The sequence below is a fragment of the Electrophorus electricus genome, chromosome 10 (assembly GCF_041902795.1).
Source record: "Electrophorus electricus isolate QZ-2024a chromosome 10, ASM4190279v1, whole genome shotgun sequence".
NCBI lineage: Eukaryota > Metazoa > Chordata > Actinopteri > Gymnotiformes > Gymnotidae > Electrophorus > Electrophorus electricus.
Genome location: NC_137506.1, coordinates 20,943,693 through 20,956,921, shown reverse-complemented (window position 1 = coordinate 20,956,921; position 13,229 = coordinate 20,943,693). Strand labels below are relative to the sequence as shown.

Sequence of the window (13,229 nt, the reverse complement as noted above, 5' to 3'; positions counted from 1 at the left end):
CAACCATGTCGCCACTATTCAGCCCTTACTAACCATAGAATCTCAGACCTAAGGATCCAATACTCTCAAAATGTTTGTGGAGAGTAATAAAGGGAGAACAGGAGTAGATACACACTCACTCATTGTGATCCTGACTGTATAAACCGGGAAGCTTAAGTACCATGTACACGTACACACACACACACACAGACACACACAGACACACACAGACACACACACTATTTATGGCCATATGCTGTGCAGCACAACTGAAGCCGAGTGTGTTCTCCCGGCCTGACACACTGGCTACCTTGTTAATCATGTAATGATCAGTACAGCTCAGGGCATGAGGGGCATGAGGCAGGTCCCCACAGCTAAAGCCAGGGAGCAAGCTGCAGGAGAACACACACACTGTGCTATGAACAGGGCTTACAAGCTGTCCCACTGTACTACAGTCCAATGTTTCCAATTAAAATAAATAAATAAATAAAAAATAAAAATAAATAGATTGTAGACTGTACCTCAGAGATTTAAAATGAGGTTGAGATTTTCAAATGCATTTTAGCTGCAAATATCTATAATGGAAACCTGACATTCTGGTGCAAATGAGAATAGGAGGTTTGCTAAAGGTACACTGGCCAGGTGGTATGAGGGCAAGGGGCTCCAGGAGTCACGCCGCCGTCTGCACCCACATAGAGTTACGGTCTACACCCATGTAGAGATACGGTCTAGACCCATGCAGTGAAGTGGCCTACACCCACATAGTGGACCCTTATACATCTCCGATCCTTAAACTAAACTGGATCATAACCTGGACCAGTCTGTACATCCATGAGGTCGTCTGCCTTCCAGCCAATCTGTCCCTGGACCAGTCTCTACCACAGCGAGGTTGTTTGCGTGCCTGACGAGGGAAACCCTTGTCCTTACAGAGCTGCCCTTCCACCAGATCTGGTGCCAGACATAGACACACTATTGGCATGTCACTCACGAGTATTAAAGACTATGATGCCACTATAATCCCCCCACTTGCTGTATTAGTTCTAGTTCAGATTAGTTATTTTTTGTTCTTTTCCATCCATGTCATAATGCTGTCTGGAGTCGACCAGAGGACCATTGGTCCCCTTTTTGAGTCTTGGTTCCTCTTGAGGATTCTTCCTCTCTTAGGGAGTTTCTCCTCTCCACTGTCACCTTTGGCTTGATCTACTGGGGCTTGGATGCGGACATGTATAAAGAGCGCTATATAAATAAACTTTGCTTTACTTTCCTTTACTCTACACCCCTGTAGTGAAACGGTCTACACTTGCATAGGGGTACAGTCAACACACACACACACACAGTCAAAGATTTTACCTAAGTATAGCGGGAAAAATAAATCTGGATCAGTTAAGAACACTGAACTGCCAAACATTTTTCTTTACTCTTATTTCGATTCTTTTTAAACGGTGTGGCTGTTAAATGATAATATATTTTTTTGCTGGTGCTGTAAACATCCCTTGCTGGACTTGGACAGGACCTTTCTTTTCTCATCTTCCACAGTGTTAATTATGTTCCACACTTTCTCCTTCCTCTTGCCACTGGGCCAGAGACCCAGTGGAATTTGAATATTGTTAGTCCTCCCCCTCGACATCTAGCTGGGCCTCCTGTTATCTGCATAGTGCATTCACGCCCCTGTAGAGCAGATGTGGTCGCACCATTCCCACCAATGCACCAACTCGTTTTCAGCGAAGTTGCGCATGTGTGGCCATCTGGGATTATGCCCTGCCTACCACCCTCACCTGCTGAAATCCTTCTCAGTCTCCAGCTCCTCCTCTCCATGGCCCAGACGCAGGAGGTGGCGCTCATCGATGTCCAGGGCCATAATCTTCTCAAACAGTTGGTTCAGCGCCTGGGTGGGAAGATTGCATACACAGGCTGGGTTTACACACATTAACTACAAGTGGGTTGTTCGCACTCTCCCGGCAGTGTGAAGTCTTTCAGAAGAGCCAGGTGGAGGGTATGATTCGAAAAGCGCCACAACAGACGCCACACTTAATGGAAAATATGTGGATGTAAACACGACGCCCCGCTGTGTAAGGACAGACTGGAATCTGTGATTCAACACAAACATTCAGAGCTGTTGGAAGAGGGACTGCTTTGAAATTTGCCTGCACGAGTTTGCGGGAGCATTTTTCAGTCTGGGTGACAGCCACCGGGTTTGAGAATTCCCTCGGCCCTAGCTGAGCATTTCAGGGTACAAAGCCATCACTGTCTTGTGAATACCATTTCAAAAACCCATCATGTGGTGAATGTGAATGAAGGAGTGTAGAGGGCTGGAGACATGGTGCAGCGGTAGGGAGGGGCTTGGCGGCTGGAGGCAGTGTCGGGCTCTACCTGATTAGAGTGAGTCACGATGAGAGTCCTTTGCTCCGGGAAATTGTGGTACAGGTTGGAGATGATCTGCACGGCCACATCGGTTTTGCCTGTGCCTGGGGGGCCCACCACCTGGAGACAGCGGGGGAGTAGAAGAGGCAAAGGAGGACAGTTAGGTAACGAACGTAGAAAGGCCCTGCTCAACAGGATGCAGGGCATCTGGCAAGCAGGCACTCGGCTCGCCAGACCACTATTATTGCCCTCCCCCACAGCTAGATGGATGGTTTCATCCAAGTAGCAGCAGTGTCAGGCACGTGAGGTTGCGCACCCTGCAATGGGCTCAAGGGCGGAATGCAGGAAGCCATCAGGCCTGGATGGGTTCAGTGTGAACACCGCACTGGGTGGGGGCTGGCGCAGAGCGTGACCAATTGGGATAGATTGGGCTGGTGTAAACACAAACACAGATAGGATGGAAAACTGCCATATTATTACGAGCGAAATGGCAGTGGCTGCAGCTCAGCTAAGGATCACTGGACCAGGCATCTTCCACACTGCATCCAATCACATTTTTCTAATACTAATTACTAATACTGGGGGCAAGGTGGGGAACCCAAGGCCTACAGCTGGATTGTGAACCAAGTGCGCGCCTCTTAGTTATACGGCTCCGCCTATGGCCCCACCTACAACACTATCTTCCGGGTTTTTGCACGGTAACAGCAAAGAGCCACCGTCAGCGAGCAATCAGCAGTGTGTGGACACCTCTCGATCAGGAAAATGGTGTCAGCCATGGAGGGGCAGCAAGGACACTGCACCCCACTGAAGGCCTCTCATGGCTGTACTTCAGCCCCACTACGCCTGCTCCCATGAAGGGTGGGGTTGTCCAGGAGAAATAGCCTCCATTTTCCAGGGATACATCAATCTGGGCAGATGGTGAGTTGAGGGGTAGATTCACTGTTCTCAATAATGCTGTAAAATGGTACCCGGTGTTACTGCCGAATTTACAACTGGTGAGTAGTCCAGGCTGCACGAGGGGTAAACCTGCTTTAACTGTTCCAGCATGGTAACCTGCATAGCAGTGCACAGGCAACAATCAACACTCTCTTAACGCAACAGAAATAAAAAGTTTGCCTGTGACAAATGTTCAACAATATAAGGTAAGGTGGTACCATGGTAAGACCAGGCTGCATGCCGGCACGGATGGCCTCGATCTGAGTCGGGGTGAAAGGGATGGTGTTCCTATTCAAACATAAAGCAATATCTGTATCAGATCAAGCTTTTAACACTCAAGCTGCATTCATTCATTTCAAAGGACAACTGAAAACAGTACATCAATATCAATATTAAATTAAGAGGAGGACTACAGAAATTTGTTTGATCATGCAATTCAGTAACAAACAGAAATAAATCTAGCCAATTTGTTTATAGTTGGTCCTAGTGAAGTTTAGGATATTCAGTAATAAACTTACTACTTCAGTAAACTTTAAATAATTGGTTTCTAAAGCTCTACAGCTAGCAAAGTCCAGAGACGCAGGAGATTGGCAGGGGGGGGAAATAGTGTCAGGGTTATTGGCCTGAACCTGACTAAGGGGTTGTGACCTCTCCTCACCGTTTGGGCTGATTATAAGGGTAAGGTCCCCGGTTTGGAATCACATGGGGATCCACTATGAGTGTGCAATCTCCCTCCTTCTGTTCTTCAATGTCAGTTTTCCGCCTTTTCCCCTTCGCATTCTGTACAGGGAACTTGATTCTGAACAGGCACAAAATATGCAGATTTCAAATCAAAGTGTGAATTCATTTTGAATCTGGACCAAAATACACGTCTAACTGGTCTTAGTGTCATGGAACAGCTAAGCGGTAGTCTGACTGCAGCAGAAGGCCTGCACAACTGACCTGAATGGAGGGACCTGCTTGTCTGGATCTTCCACTGTTACGCTGATCATGTAACTTGGGAAGCAGGACTTAAGATGATCAATGGACAAGAATGTATCGTTGAAGTCCAGAGATGAGATCTGATTGGGCATCTTGGTGTAATGGGCACTCCCAGGGTCACCGTATCCCAGGATGATGTCGTGCAGCCAATCAGGGACAACACACTCGGTGTTCATTAGATTACGGATAGTCTCCAGCACAGCCTGGAATAGACAGCATTTACTTAGACCAACTGTAACAATCCTACACTACACTTTAACAAAATGGACAATAAGGAAAAATAAAATGTCTAGAATAATAGAAAGTGGTATGTGCAAAAAACATTCTTCAAATGCATCTGTACAAAACTAACTAGCTGAGGTGAAGGCAGACCAAAGCTAATGATGAAAAATCCATTTCAATTCATCCCATGTTATAACCTTTTGTTAATTCTTACTTAAATTGATAATGTGGTAGATATTAGGCTTGTCACAATACCAAAATTTTGACTCTGATACCCTGTGTAACATCACAATTCTTGATACCAAAACAATACCTTGGCATAAAAACCCCACAAAAACATACAGGCCTTGCATTGTCTGAATGTAAAATGTTTGTTGGATTGAACGAAAAACATTACTGCAAAAGTTTGATTTGAAAATGCAACCCTGCTAAATAAAGCAAGTAAAATTACTATAATAAACTAAATACTTCAAACTATCTTCTTTAATTACATTAGGGAGTTTCTTTGCCTGTATAAGGTTCTTAGCTAGGAAATCCAGTGCGTCAGTGTGGTATCAGTCTTATTCTCCTTGGACTGCTCTGTTTAGGCTTCTTTGAAGACTTTGCCATATTTTGTCTCTAGTACAGACATATGATAGACTGAATGGATGAAGTTGTGTTCTGAGAAAGTAAAATAAAGGAGTAAGAACATTCATAATAAAGTGTATACCCTATGCTCTGTTTAAAACATTAAAACAATATTTTACGATTCAAAATTAGCCCACATGAAATTGCACAAATATATGAATAAGACGAGTAATTAGCATCTCAAAACCAGTTATATTCTCCATGAAACATTTCACTAATCACTTAAGAAAGCTCCCCCAGTGTAACCTTTAATTTTGCTAACCTGTTGTCTTTTCAGCTCTTTGTAGAGTTCAGGCTCCTTCTTGGTCAAATGTTTAGCCAAGTTGCTGGCATTGCTGGTTTAGCAGTGAGAGATTTAGAATACCTTTTACATACTGGTTTTGTCATATCGACTGGCTGGCCATCTTGTAGACAAAATATACCCACACTTACAAACTCACTGAGTCTGTTTTTCTCAAAAGTCACGGACATGAGAGATCGAACTTGCTAGCTTGGTTACCGCCTGCATAAAGTCAATGCTGCATTCTCGACGCACGAGCCAGCTTGCGTGTGTCGCCCATCCGAATCAAATTAGCACGCGTTGATTCGATTCACATATCCAGAATACTGATACAGTTCCTCAGGCTACATTCAGTACTGAAAGCATTGAATGCTACAGGATCGAATCGTTTGCTACATTGTAGTATTGAAAAAGCAGCAAACTTTCGTGCAACTCTGACATACAGAAGGGGAGTCTGAACTGCCCTCAAATGAGGCTGTGCTGTTAATAAAGCCTATGTCACTTCATTAAGAGCAGGCCCTGCTCCAGACCCTGAGGCTCTAACCTTGAAGTTGTTCTCCTTGGGCTTGCGCCGCATGATGATGTTGAAGGTCTCATAGGGGTCCTCTGCACCATTCTGGATACTGTTGGTCATGTCCTGTTGGTACTGATTGGGGTCCAGCCACACCCGGAATGTCCTCGAGTCACCTTTCAGTTTGGGCTTTGGATCAGGGCCTAGAGGCGAGCACAGAGATTATTTTAACATGGCTGACTGAGGTGGATGTGCACATGTAACACACCATTTGGGAAGCATCTGTGTGTGTAGCTGTAAAATTGTCAAAGTAAGCTGCCTGCTGATGTTTATTTGGGTCAAAGTTACCATTTGGCTTAACTGAGCATCATTTATTTGGGGCAGTACTGGCACTAAGATCAGAGAAGCTATTCTATCCTTGCTACATGGGTCCTGTGGTTATAGAGGGCAAGCCTGTCCATTGTTTCCATGCTGTACCAGGCTGTCTCCTGAGCTCGTAAAGGCTCAGCACTTTAATCCTGCAGATGGATTAATGCTGCGAACCTCAGTACAGCTACTCATGCACGACACGTTCTACTGATACCCCGGAGTCGCGAAGAGGCTTAGGTTTGATCCCCATAGGGGTCGAGACACTGGGGATCCTCTTGGGATGATTTAAATGCGATGCCTGAATATGGAGACACAAGTGACTCCACATGTACACCCACTGGCTTTTCACACATGTTCTTTCCTTTAAATCCTTCTTCACAGGGCACTTTGTAGGTTGGGGGGGGGGTACTTTATATTATGTACTTTCACACTTTTTTTGAGTACCAAACAGTACTATATTTTATGTACTTTTGCACCCCCCCCATGAGTATTCAATTAATTACATGAATTACTAATTATAATTAATTCTAATCATTAATATAATAATTACTATTAATTGAGCCCATGAAGATCCATACATGTGACTTTCTTTTGTAAAAATCATTTAAACCTGATGTCCTACTTTAAATGAAGCAGTCACTAGTGTTTCTTCTGTTCCTTAGGCAATAAGGAACAATAAATTGAAATTTAGCTCCACTGCCACGAATTGATTTCAGTACTGGAGATGTACATTCTACAAAATAAGAAAAATAATATACAGCATTACTGTATTTTAAATGCCTACATGAATCGAGGCAAGTGCAAATTAAGCATATTTTAGCATTTTAAAGTACAAGGTTGAACAAAAAAGAATAAAGACTCAGCGCTCCTTAAAATACACATCAGTTCTACAACTTAAGTTGATCTCCAGGTAAGTAATAAGTTAAAAGTTTTCTAGGTTATAGTGGAGTCATTGTAATTATATGGGGGTGGAGCGCCATAATGCTGGCTCAACACGTCGATGTCCCTCAGCCAGAGACAGTGGTCTACTGTCCCCACCCCATTACCTGGGAGGCCTTCTGCTACATGCAAACAACCATGTAGGAATCTGACAGATTATCAGCCTCTGTTTGCTGCTGTAGCTCTTCAGTACAGAGACGCCACTTGTACTTTTGACAGGATAAGGTCAGAGAGGGGATGGTTCTGGAGACGGGACTAAACGCTTAAAACCAGACTTCCACAGGTGAGCCTGACCTCAGGGCAGGAAAGTGTTCTACTGTCGCACTTCCACAATTTCCTGCTAGCATGTGCGGTGCACTCTTGCACACCAGTGCAACAGCAGGTTAGGTGATGTCCTTACACCGCTGTGGAACGTTCTAAAGCAGATGCAAGCGTAAACCTGTACAAAGCTTATTTTCCACTGAACAATCTTAATTGGCCAGGATGTAGCTAAAACACTGTGACAGAATGAGGGTGATGGATTCAACATATTAGTTTAGGTAGCATGGCATCAAATGTCGCGCAGTACCAAAAACTAAAAATCCCCACGTCTGCTGAAATAAGGGGATGTCTTCAACCCCAAACATGTTACTCACCATTTATATGTACTCTTACTGTGTATGTATTTCATCTTTGCCTGCAAGCACAGCAACACAGCTGAAGCTAGTATGTGAAATGTTATGCTGGCCTAGAAGTATTTCTGCATTCTGAGAGAGATGGATGAAACTACTACTGAAAAATTCTTCCATATCATAGGATTATAGAACCCTTCCACCGGTTCAAAGGAACGTACTTGAACAGCTAGTCTGGTGAAACACTGGGGGCGATATTTATGCAGGTGTGCCCTCATCAGGTGTTAAGGCAGCAGTGCGGTGGAGAGGGGCGGGGCCTACCTTCCTCGATGACGCGGCCCTTCTCGTCCAGCATGCCTTGCACCTCGCAGCCCCGCACGTACACCAGGCCTGTCTGCTCCACGAAGGGCTGCCGACGGTCAAAGCGCGTGCCGTAAAGCAGCATGGGCCGCACCGTGATCAGAAAGCAGACGTCATGCTTACGCAGGCCTGAGGAAGGTGGAGGAGGAGGAAGGGGTGGGGGTAGGGGGGCGATCAAGGTGCAGAAAGGGCTCCGTCAGCACGGGCTGATCTTTAAAACATAAAGCCTGTAATTACGCAGTCGGAGGGAGGCAGGGAGGAGGACTCCCTCCCTCACCACCACTGCAATCCACACCTCTGAGACAAAGAGCAGGACAGCATACGAAGACGAAGACCGGGGTGGAAGAGCTGGGGAGACGCTGCCTTGTGAAGCTACCGTGCACCTGGGCAATTCTCAGTAGCTCGGAGCTCTATTTTTAAGGTAATGAGGGCTAGGAGCCTGATTAATGCTCAGGCAAAAATTTCTTAACACAAAACAAAACATCCTTTACTAGGATGTCCCACTGCAATGTCATACTGCCTTCATTGCACTGATGCATAACCCCATTGACTGTGCACAGCTTACGGACTGGACAACAGGCCGTGATGCATGGCGACTACACCACGGGTAACACTAGGAAATAAAGAATAAATAACTAATACGACATGACAGGAAAGGCAGCAAGGTCACAGATAGGGCAGAGCAAGTAAACGAGGCAAAGGGTGATTAAACAGTGAGCATAAAGAATTTAAAGGTCTGGTGCAGCCATTTTACGAAGGTGAGCAGGAAGCAAGCATGTGTGCGCGCGATGGAGGCAGCAGGGCGCCCTCACCCTCCCACTCGGCTTTGATGTGACCCTGCACGTTGAGGTTGACGGTGACGTCCGCCCGCACGCGGGCCGGCCAGTTCTCTCCGATGTTGGGCTTGGCCACCTCCACAATGGAGAAGGACACAACGGTCTGCGCCATTCGGGCCCACCCGCCGAACACCACTCCACCATACTCCGACTGCCTGCAAGAGACGCCAATCCAGGCAGGCTCAGTGATCAGACGTTTCTGGGACAGAGACAACCCTCCCCAAGTCGCACAGTGGGGGAGTGCAGAGGATGGGGGGGAAAAATAAAGAGGCGCTCCGATTCAATAAACTGAGCTGGGAGTATAACGGGGCTCACGGTTTACTAACCATGGCTTCATCCGCAAGACAATGTCCTCTATGTCCTGTCTGATCTCATAGGTGGACTCCAGACGGAAAAGGTTGAAGTTCCGCAGCAGGTAATCGTGAAGAGTGAGGAACTGCAGGTTTAGCTTTGGCAGAGCCAAACAGCCTGGCCATCACACGGAAAGACATTTAGACAGTCTGTTCCCCAATCACCAACTTTTCAATTATGTTGTAAGCGGTTTTCAATATGTACACTTGTCTTCATCTAAAGATGTGTAAGATGACAAAAATGTACATTTTTAACATTACCAAATAATTTGAATGAAATTACATCATGACATTTTACAAACTTGACTTGCACATGGACCTCTAAGAGGAAAAGATGTCTTTGGGACACAAATATTACTTTATAAAGTCCAAGGCAGAAGAATGGCTTTCGTGTGGATAACAGGGAAGAAGAGAAGGTCTGACCTTCGCCTGAGTAGTATTCAGTGGGAACAATGTTCTCATCCCAAATGATCTTCTCAGTTGGATAAAGAGGCATCTGGTTGAGTTGCTCGATCTGGGAGATTCTTCGCTCATGGCGGGACACCTGGACATATGCCAGAGAGAAAGTGAGAGCATACGTGAGAGAATTTGGGTTAATGAAAACTCTCCAGAAGGCCTGTTATGTACACGCACACGCACAAACCTCCAAATCAGAGAGTGGCACAGACCAATATGTGCAGAATCATGTCAGAGTACAATATATTATCTGCATTCATCAGCAGCTCATCCTGAACCACTACTGTTGTGTGATATTACTGTTGTGTGATATTATTCCACTTTTCAGAGAGGGCAGCAGGTCAGACAAGAGCAGCTCCTCTGAACAGTGAGGCTAGCTGGAGTCAGGGTCTGACCTTGACCTAAACCCTGTCACGCTGCGACCTAAAAGGCATAGTAACCATAGCGTACAAATGCACGCTGCACAGGGAATCTACAGTTTAGCGTGCATTCACCACTTATACTGGGGACTGGGAGAGATTCAGTTCTGAGGCAATTCAGGAACTGAACAGTGTGTCTTTCTTAAAGAACTGAGTGTGTGTGTGTTGCTGCAGTCTGGTAGATGAAACAGCATGTGAGGAAAAAGTGAGAAATGAGGATGTGCGAAGCTGTGCCTGCCGAGCTGAGTGGTGGGTAAAGAAACCCAGGTAGCAGGCACCACTATTTCAGTCATATTATACACACACACAATCACCCCCACACCTGCACTGAACGCACGGTTAAAACACCAGGAACGGTGACAGCAGCATAGCACAGGAACGTTGTCATTTACTGCTGCTGCTAACCACGAGCACGCACAAGACCCTCGCAGGGACCAGGTCTACCCAGACAGGCACGGCATTTTATCCCAGTGCGTGTATGTATGTGTGTACATGTGTGTGTACTGACTAAGTGTGGTGGAAACCAGAAGCTTCCAGTTGTTTCTTAGGCCAAACTGCTGTGGTCAGCTTTTGACAAATATGCCGAGCAGTTGAAAGGAGCATTTTATAAAGGAATAAAAGTGGCACTTCTGTAAGGTTTTCCACACAATCAATTCTATTAAAATGTAAATAAATCTATTGTGATGATTCATATTTATTAGGTGATGTGTCTAACAATAAGGACACTTTTAATGACAGTACCATTATGAAAGTATGAAAATACTTAAAAAATAAAGCCAGTCAGCACAAGATGGCCCTTCCCTTGGGACAGCGTGTTTCTAAAATAAAATGAATGAATCAGGGAATGTGGCATGACGTTTATCCTCAGTTTAATTAAATGCTTTATTGCATGTGTCCGATCTCCACTGATGCCCATAGCACACGTATTAACGAAGGCCTAATCTTTGAGATTTCTATCGCTGTGAGCAACCCAGGCCACTTTAATTGGCTCCAACAACATTGTGAGTTAATTATGGCCAATTCTGTCCTGGACCCCCGAAGGAGGGCTGGAGAGTGTAATTACAGTCTGAGGAGAACGCAGTGCGGTGTGCTGATGAGTGCAACACCATGTTCGAGGACTGTTGTAGGACTGCGGGCGCTCCTGGAGAGGCTCGGCCGTGAGGAAGTTCAGGGGCGGTCCGCCACCTTCACCCCTACTCTCCACCCATAGCACTTACTCACCCACTCAGACAGCAGCCTCGACGCCTGATTGGATTCCAAAAATGAAGAGCCAACAAAAGACAGCTTCATCTGCATTTCAGGGTCAATGTCATAAATTCATGGCATACCACGCAAACACACACCCCCACCCCCCCAAAACAAAAACATTAAGTGATGTGGTTGCTGGGAAGCTGTTAGGCTAGACAAATTGCAGTTTTTCTGTGTCCTGCTTGGTAGCTAAAACGAAGGCTGCATTTTGCTTCAAAACCTACCAGAAGCTCCAAGAGAATCTCTTTGTCATAGGACGTGTCGGTTCCTTCTAGAAGCTCTGGCAAAAGGCACAGGTATGATGCCACCCGGTGGAGGGTATTGGAACTACAGGAAGACAGAGGTGAGAAATGTTAAGGGCACGTGCAGCTTCATGTCCACATGACATTTGCACAAGGCAATCGGTAAGCACAACAGCTCAAGGTCGCTGTAGAAACAGGTCAGCGTCAATATCCTTGGTTTAAGAAAATCGAACTCCTCAGCATGTGCCGGGGATGTCGAGGAATCACAGCTCTCTCTAAAGGTCATGTGAATACCTGTGAAGGATGCTGTTATTGATATGGCACAGGCTCCCTACAGGGTTTACATAAAACTAATCACGGTTGGCTATACTCTTACATGATACCTTGTTAATATTCAAATTATAATATCTCCATAATAATACAGCATACTCCATAACTTGAACCTCCAAAGCCACTCGTTTTTGTGAGTGAGAGCGTTTTGCAGCTATGGGTCTTGTTCAATTTGATCTGCACATTTGGAGTTTTCTGAGCTTATCAGCTTTGTGACTCAAAAGGCTATGACAAATCTGTGCCTGATTTATCCACTTAAATAGTCAGATAAAGACCTAAAATTATCTATCAAAAGACGACTCAAGATCATGGCTAATTTTACTAAAGCTTTCATAAGCTCATAACTTGCTGAAACTGAAAGGGGGACAATAAACATGGATTGAAAAAATTGTGCAAAAATAGAATCAGTTCTCTTCCACACAGACCAGCCACACCCAATCACACACCAGAAGAGCTGACAAATCAGCAGTCCTCTGTGGCCCTCTCATCAGTGCATGAGAGAAAGAGAGAGAGGCTGCTTAATAGAGGAGAAATTCATCCACACAGCTCCCTCTCCACTCCAACCAGCCCTCTCATTCACTCGCATGTTCGCCTTGCTTGCGCGCGTGCACACACACACACACACACACACACACACACACACTTTAAATGGGTAAGCTTCTCACAATGACCTCGCTAACATGAGCTGACAAATCAGCTGTTCGAAGAGTTTATTGTCAAGCTCTTGCAAATCAATTAAATTAATGAGGCTCATCCCATCTTCCCATCTCTCTGCAATAAGTCCAGGTTCAGTAGCTTGAGTCCTGTCATTTGTCAAGTCAGTAAATGGTTGTAATTCAGAGCGCTACACGGTCACTTGCCCCTCTGATGGAATGCAGTAATGTGATGGACGCTGGGCTGCAAAGATTGCCTTCAATTGTGTTTTAAACACTTCGGATAATTAGAGCAGCAGGGTAAACGAAGTGCGCATGCCATCGTTAGGGATTCTAAATGTGACTCTTGACTTGTGCCCTGTAGTTGGGATTTCATGAGCAGTAGCTGCCGGCATCTGCTTGTTCACATTCTGGGAAAATGGGTGTGTGTTAGTGCCTTGCTGTGTTTTAATGTTTAGTCATTTAATTTCAGTTCAAAGTTAAAAAAAAAAGAAAGAAAGAAAAAAAAAAACTAGCTTA

General features: G+C 45.3%; 1 protein-coding gene across 6 annotated transcripts in view; it reads right to left on the bottom strand.

The window, feature by feature from the left end:
- aqr (aquarius intron-binding spliceosomal factor) overlaps positions 1-13,229 on the bottom strand; it is a 37,492-nt gene that overhangs the window by 15,958 nt on the left and 8,305 nt on the right. For all 6 annotated transcript variants that reach the window (XM_027002385.3, XM_027002387.3, XM_081721363.1 and 3 more), the window contains 11 exons: positions 11,710-11,812; positions 9,786-9,906; positions 9,339-9,480; positions 8,989-9,167; positions 8,138-8,305; positions 5,931-6,100; positions 4,219-4,460; positions 3,935-4,075; positions 3,495-3,564; positions 2,350-2,460; positions 1,755-1,864 (listed from right to left, as the gene is read on the bottom strand). In XM_027002385.3, the coding sequence (XP_026858186.2) occupies positions 1,755-1,864; positions 2,350-2,460; positions 3,495-3,564; positions 3,935-4,075; positions 4,219-4,460; positions 5,931-6,100; positions 8,138-8,305; positions 8,989-9,167; positions 9,339-9,480; positions 9,786-9,906; positions 11,710-11,812 (1,557 nt within the window). The remainder of the gene's footprint in view (positions 1-1,754; positions 1,865-2,349; positions 2,461-3,494; positions 3,565-3,934; positions 4,076-4,218; positions 4,461-5,930; positions 6,101-8,137; positions 8,306-8,988; positions 9,168-9,338; positions 9,481-9,785; positions 9,907-11,709; positions 11,813-13,229) is intronic.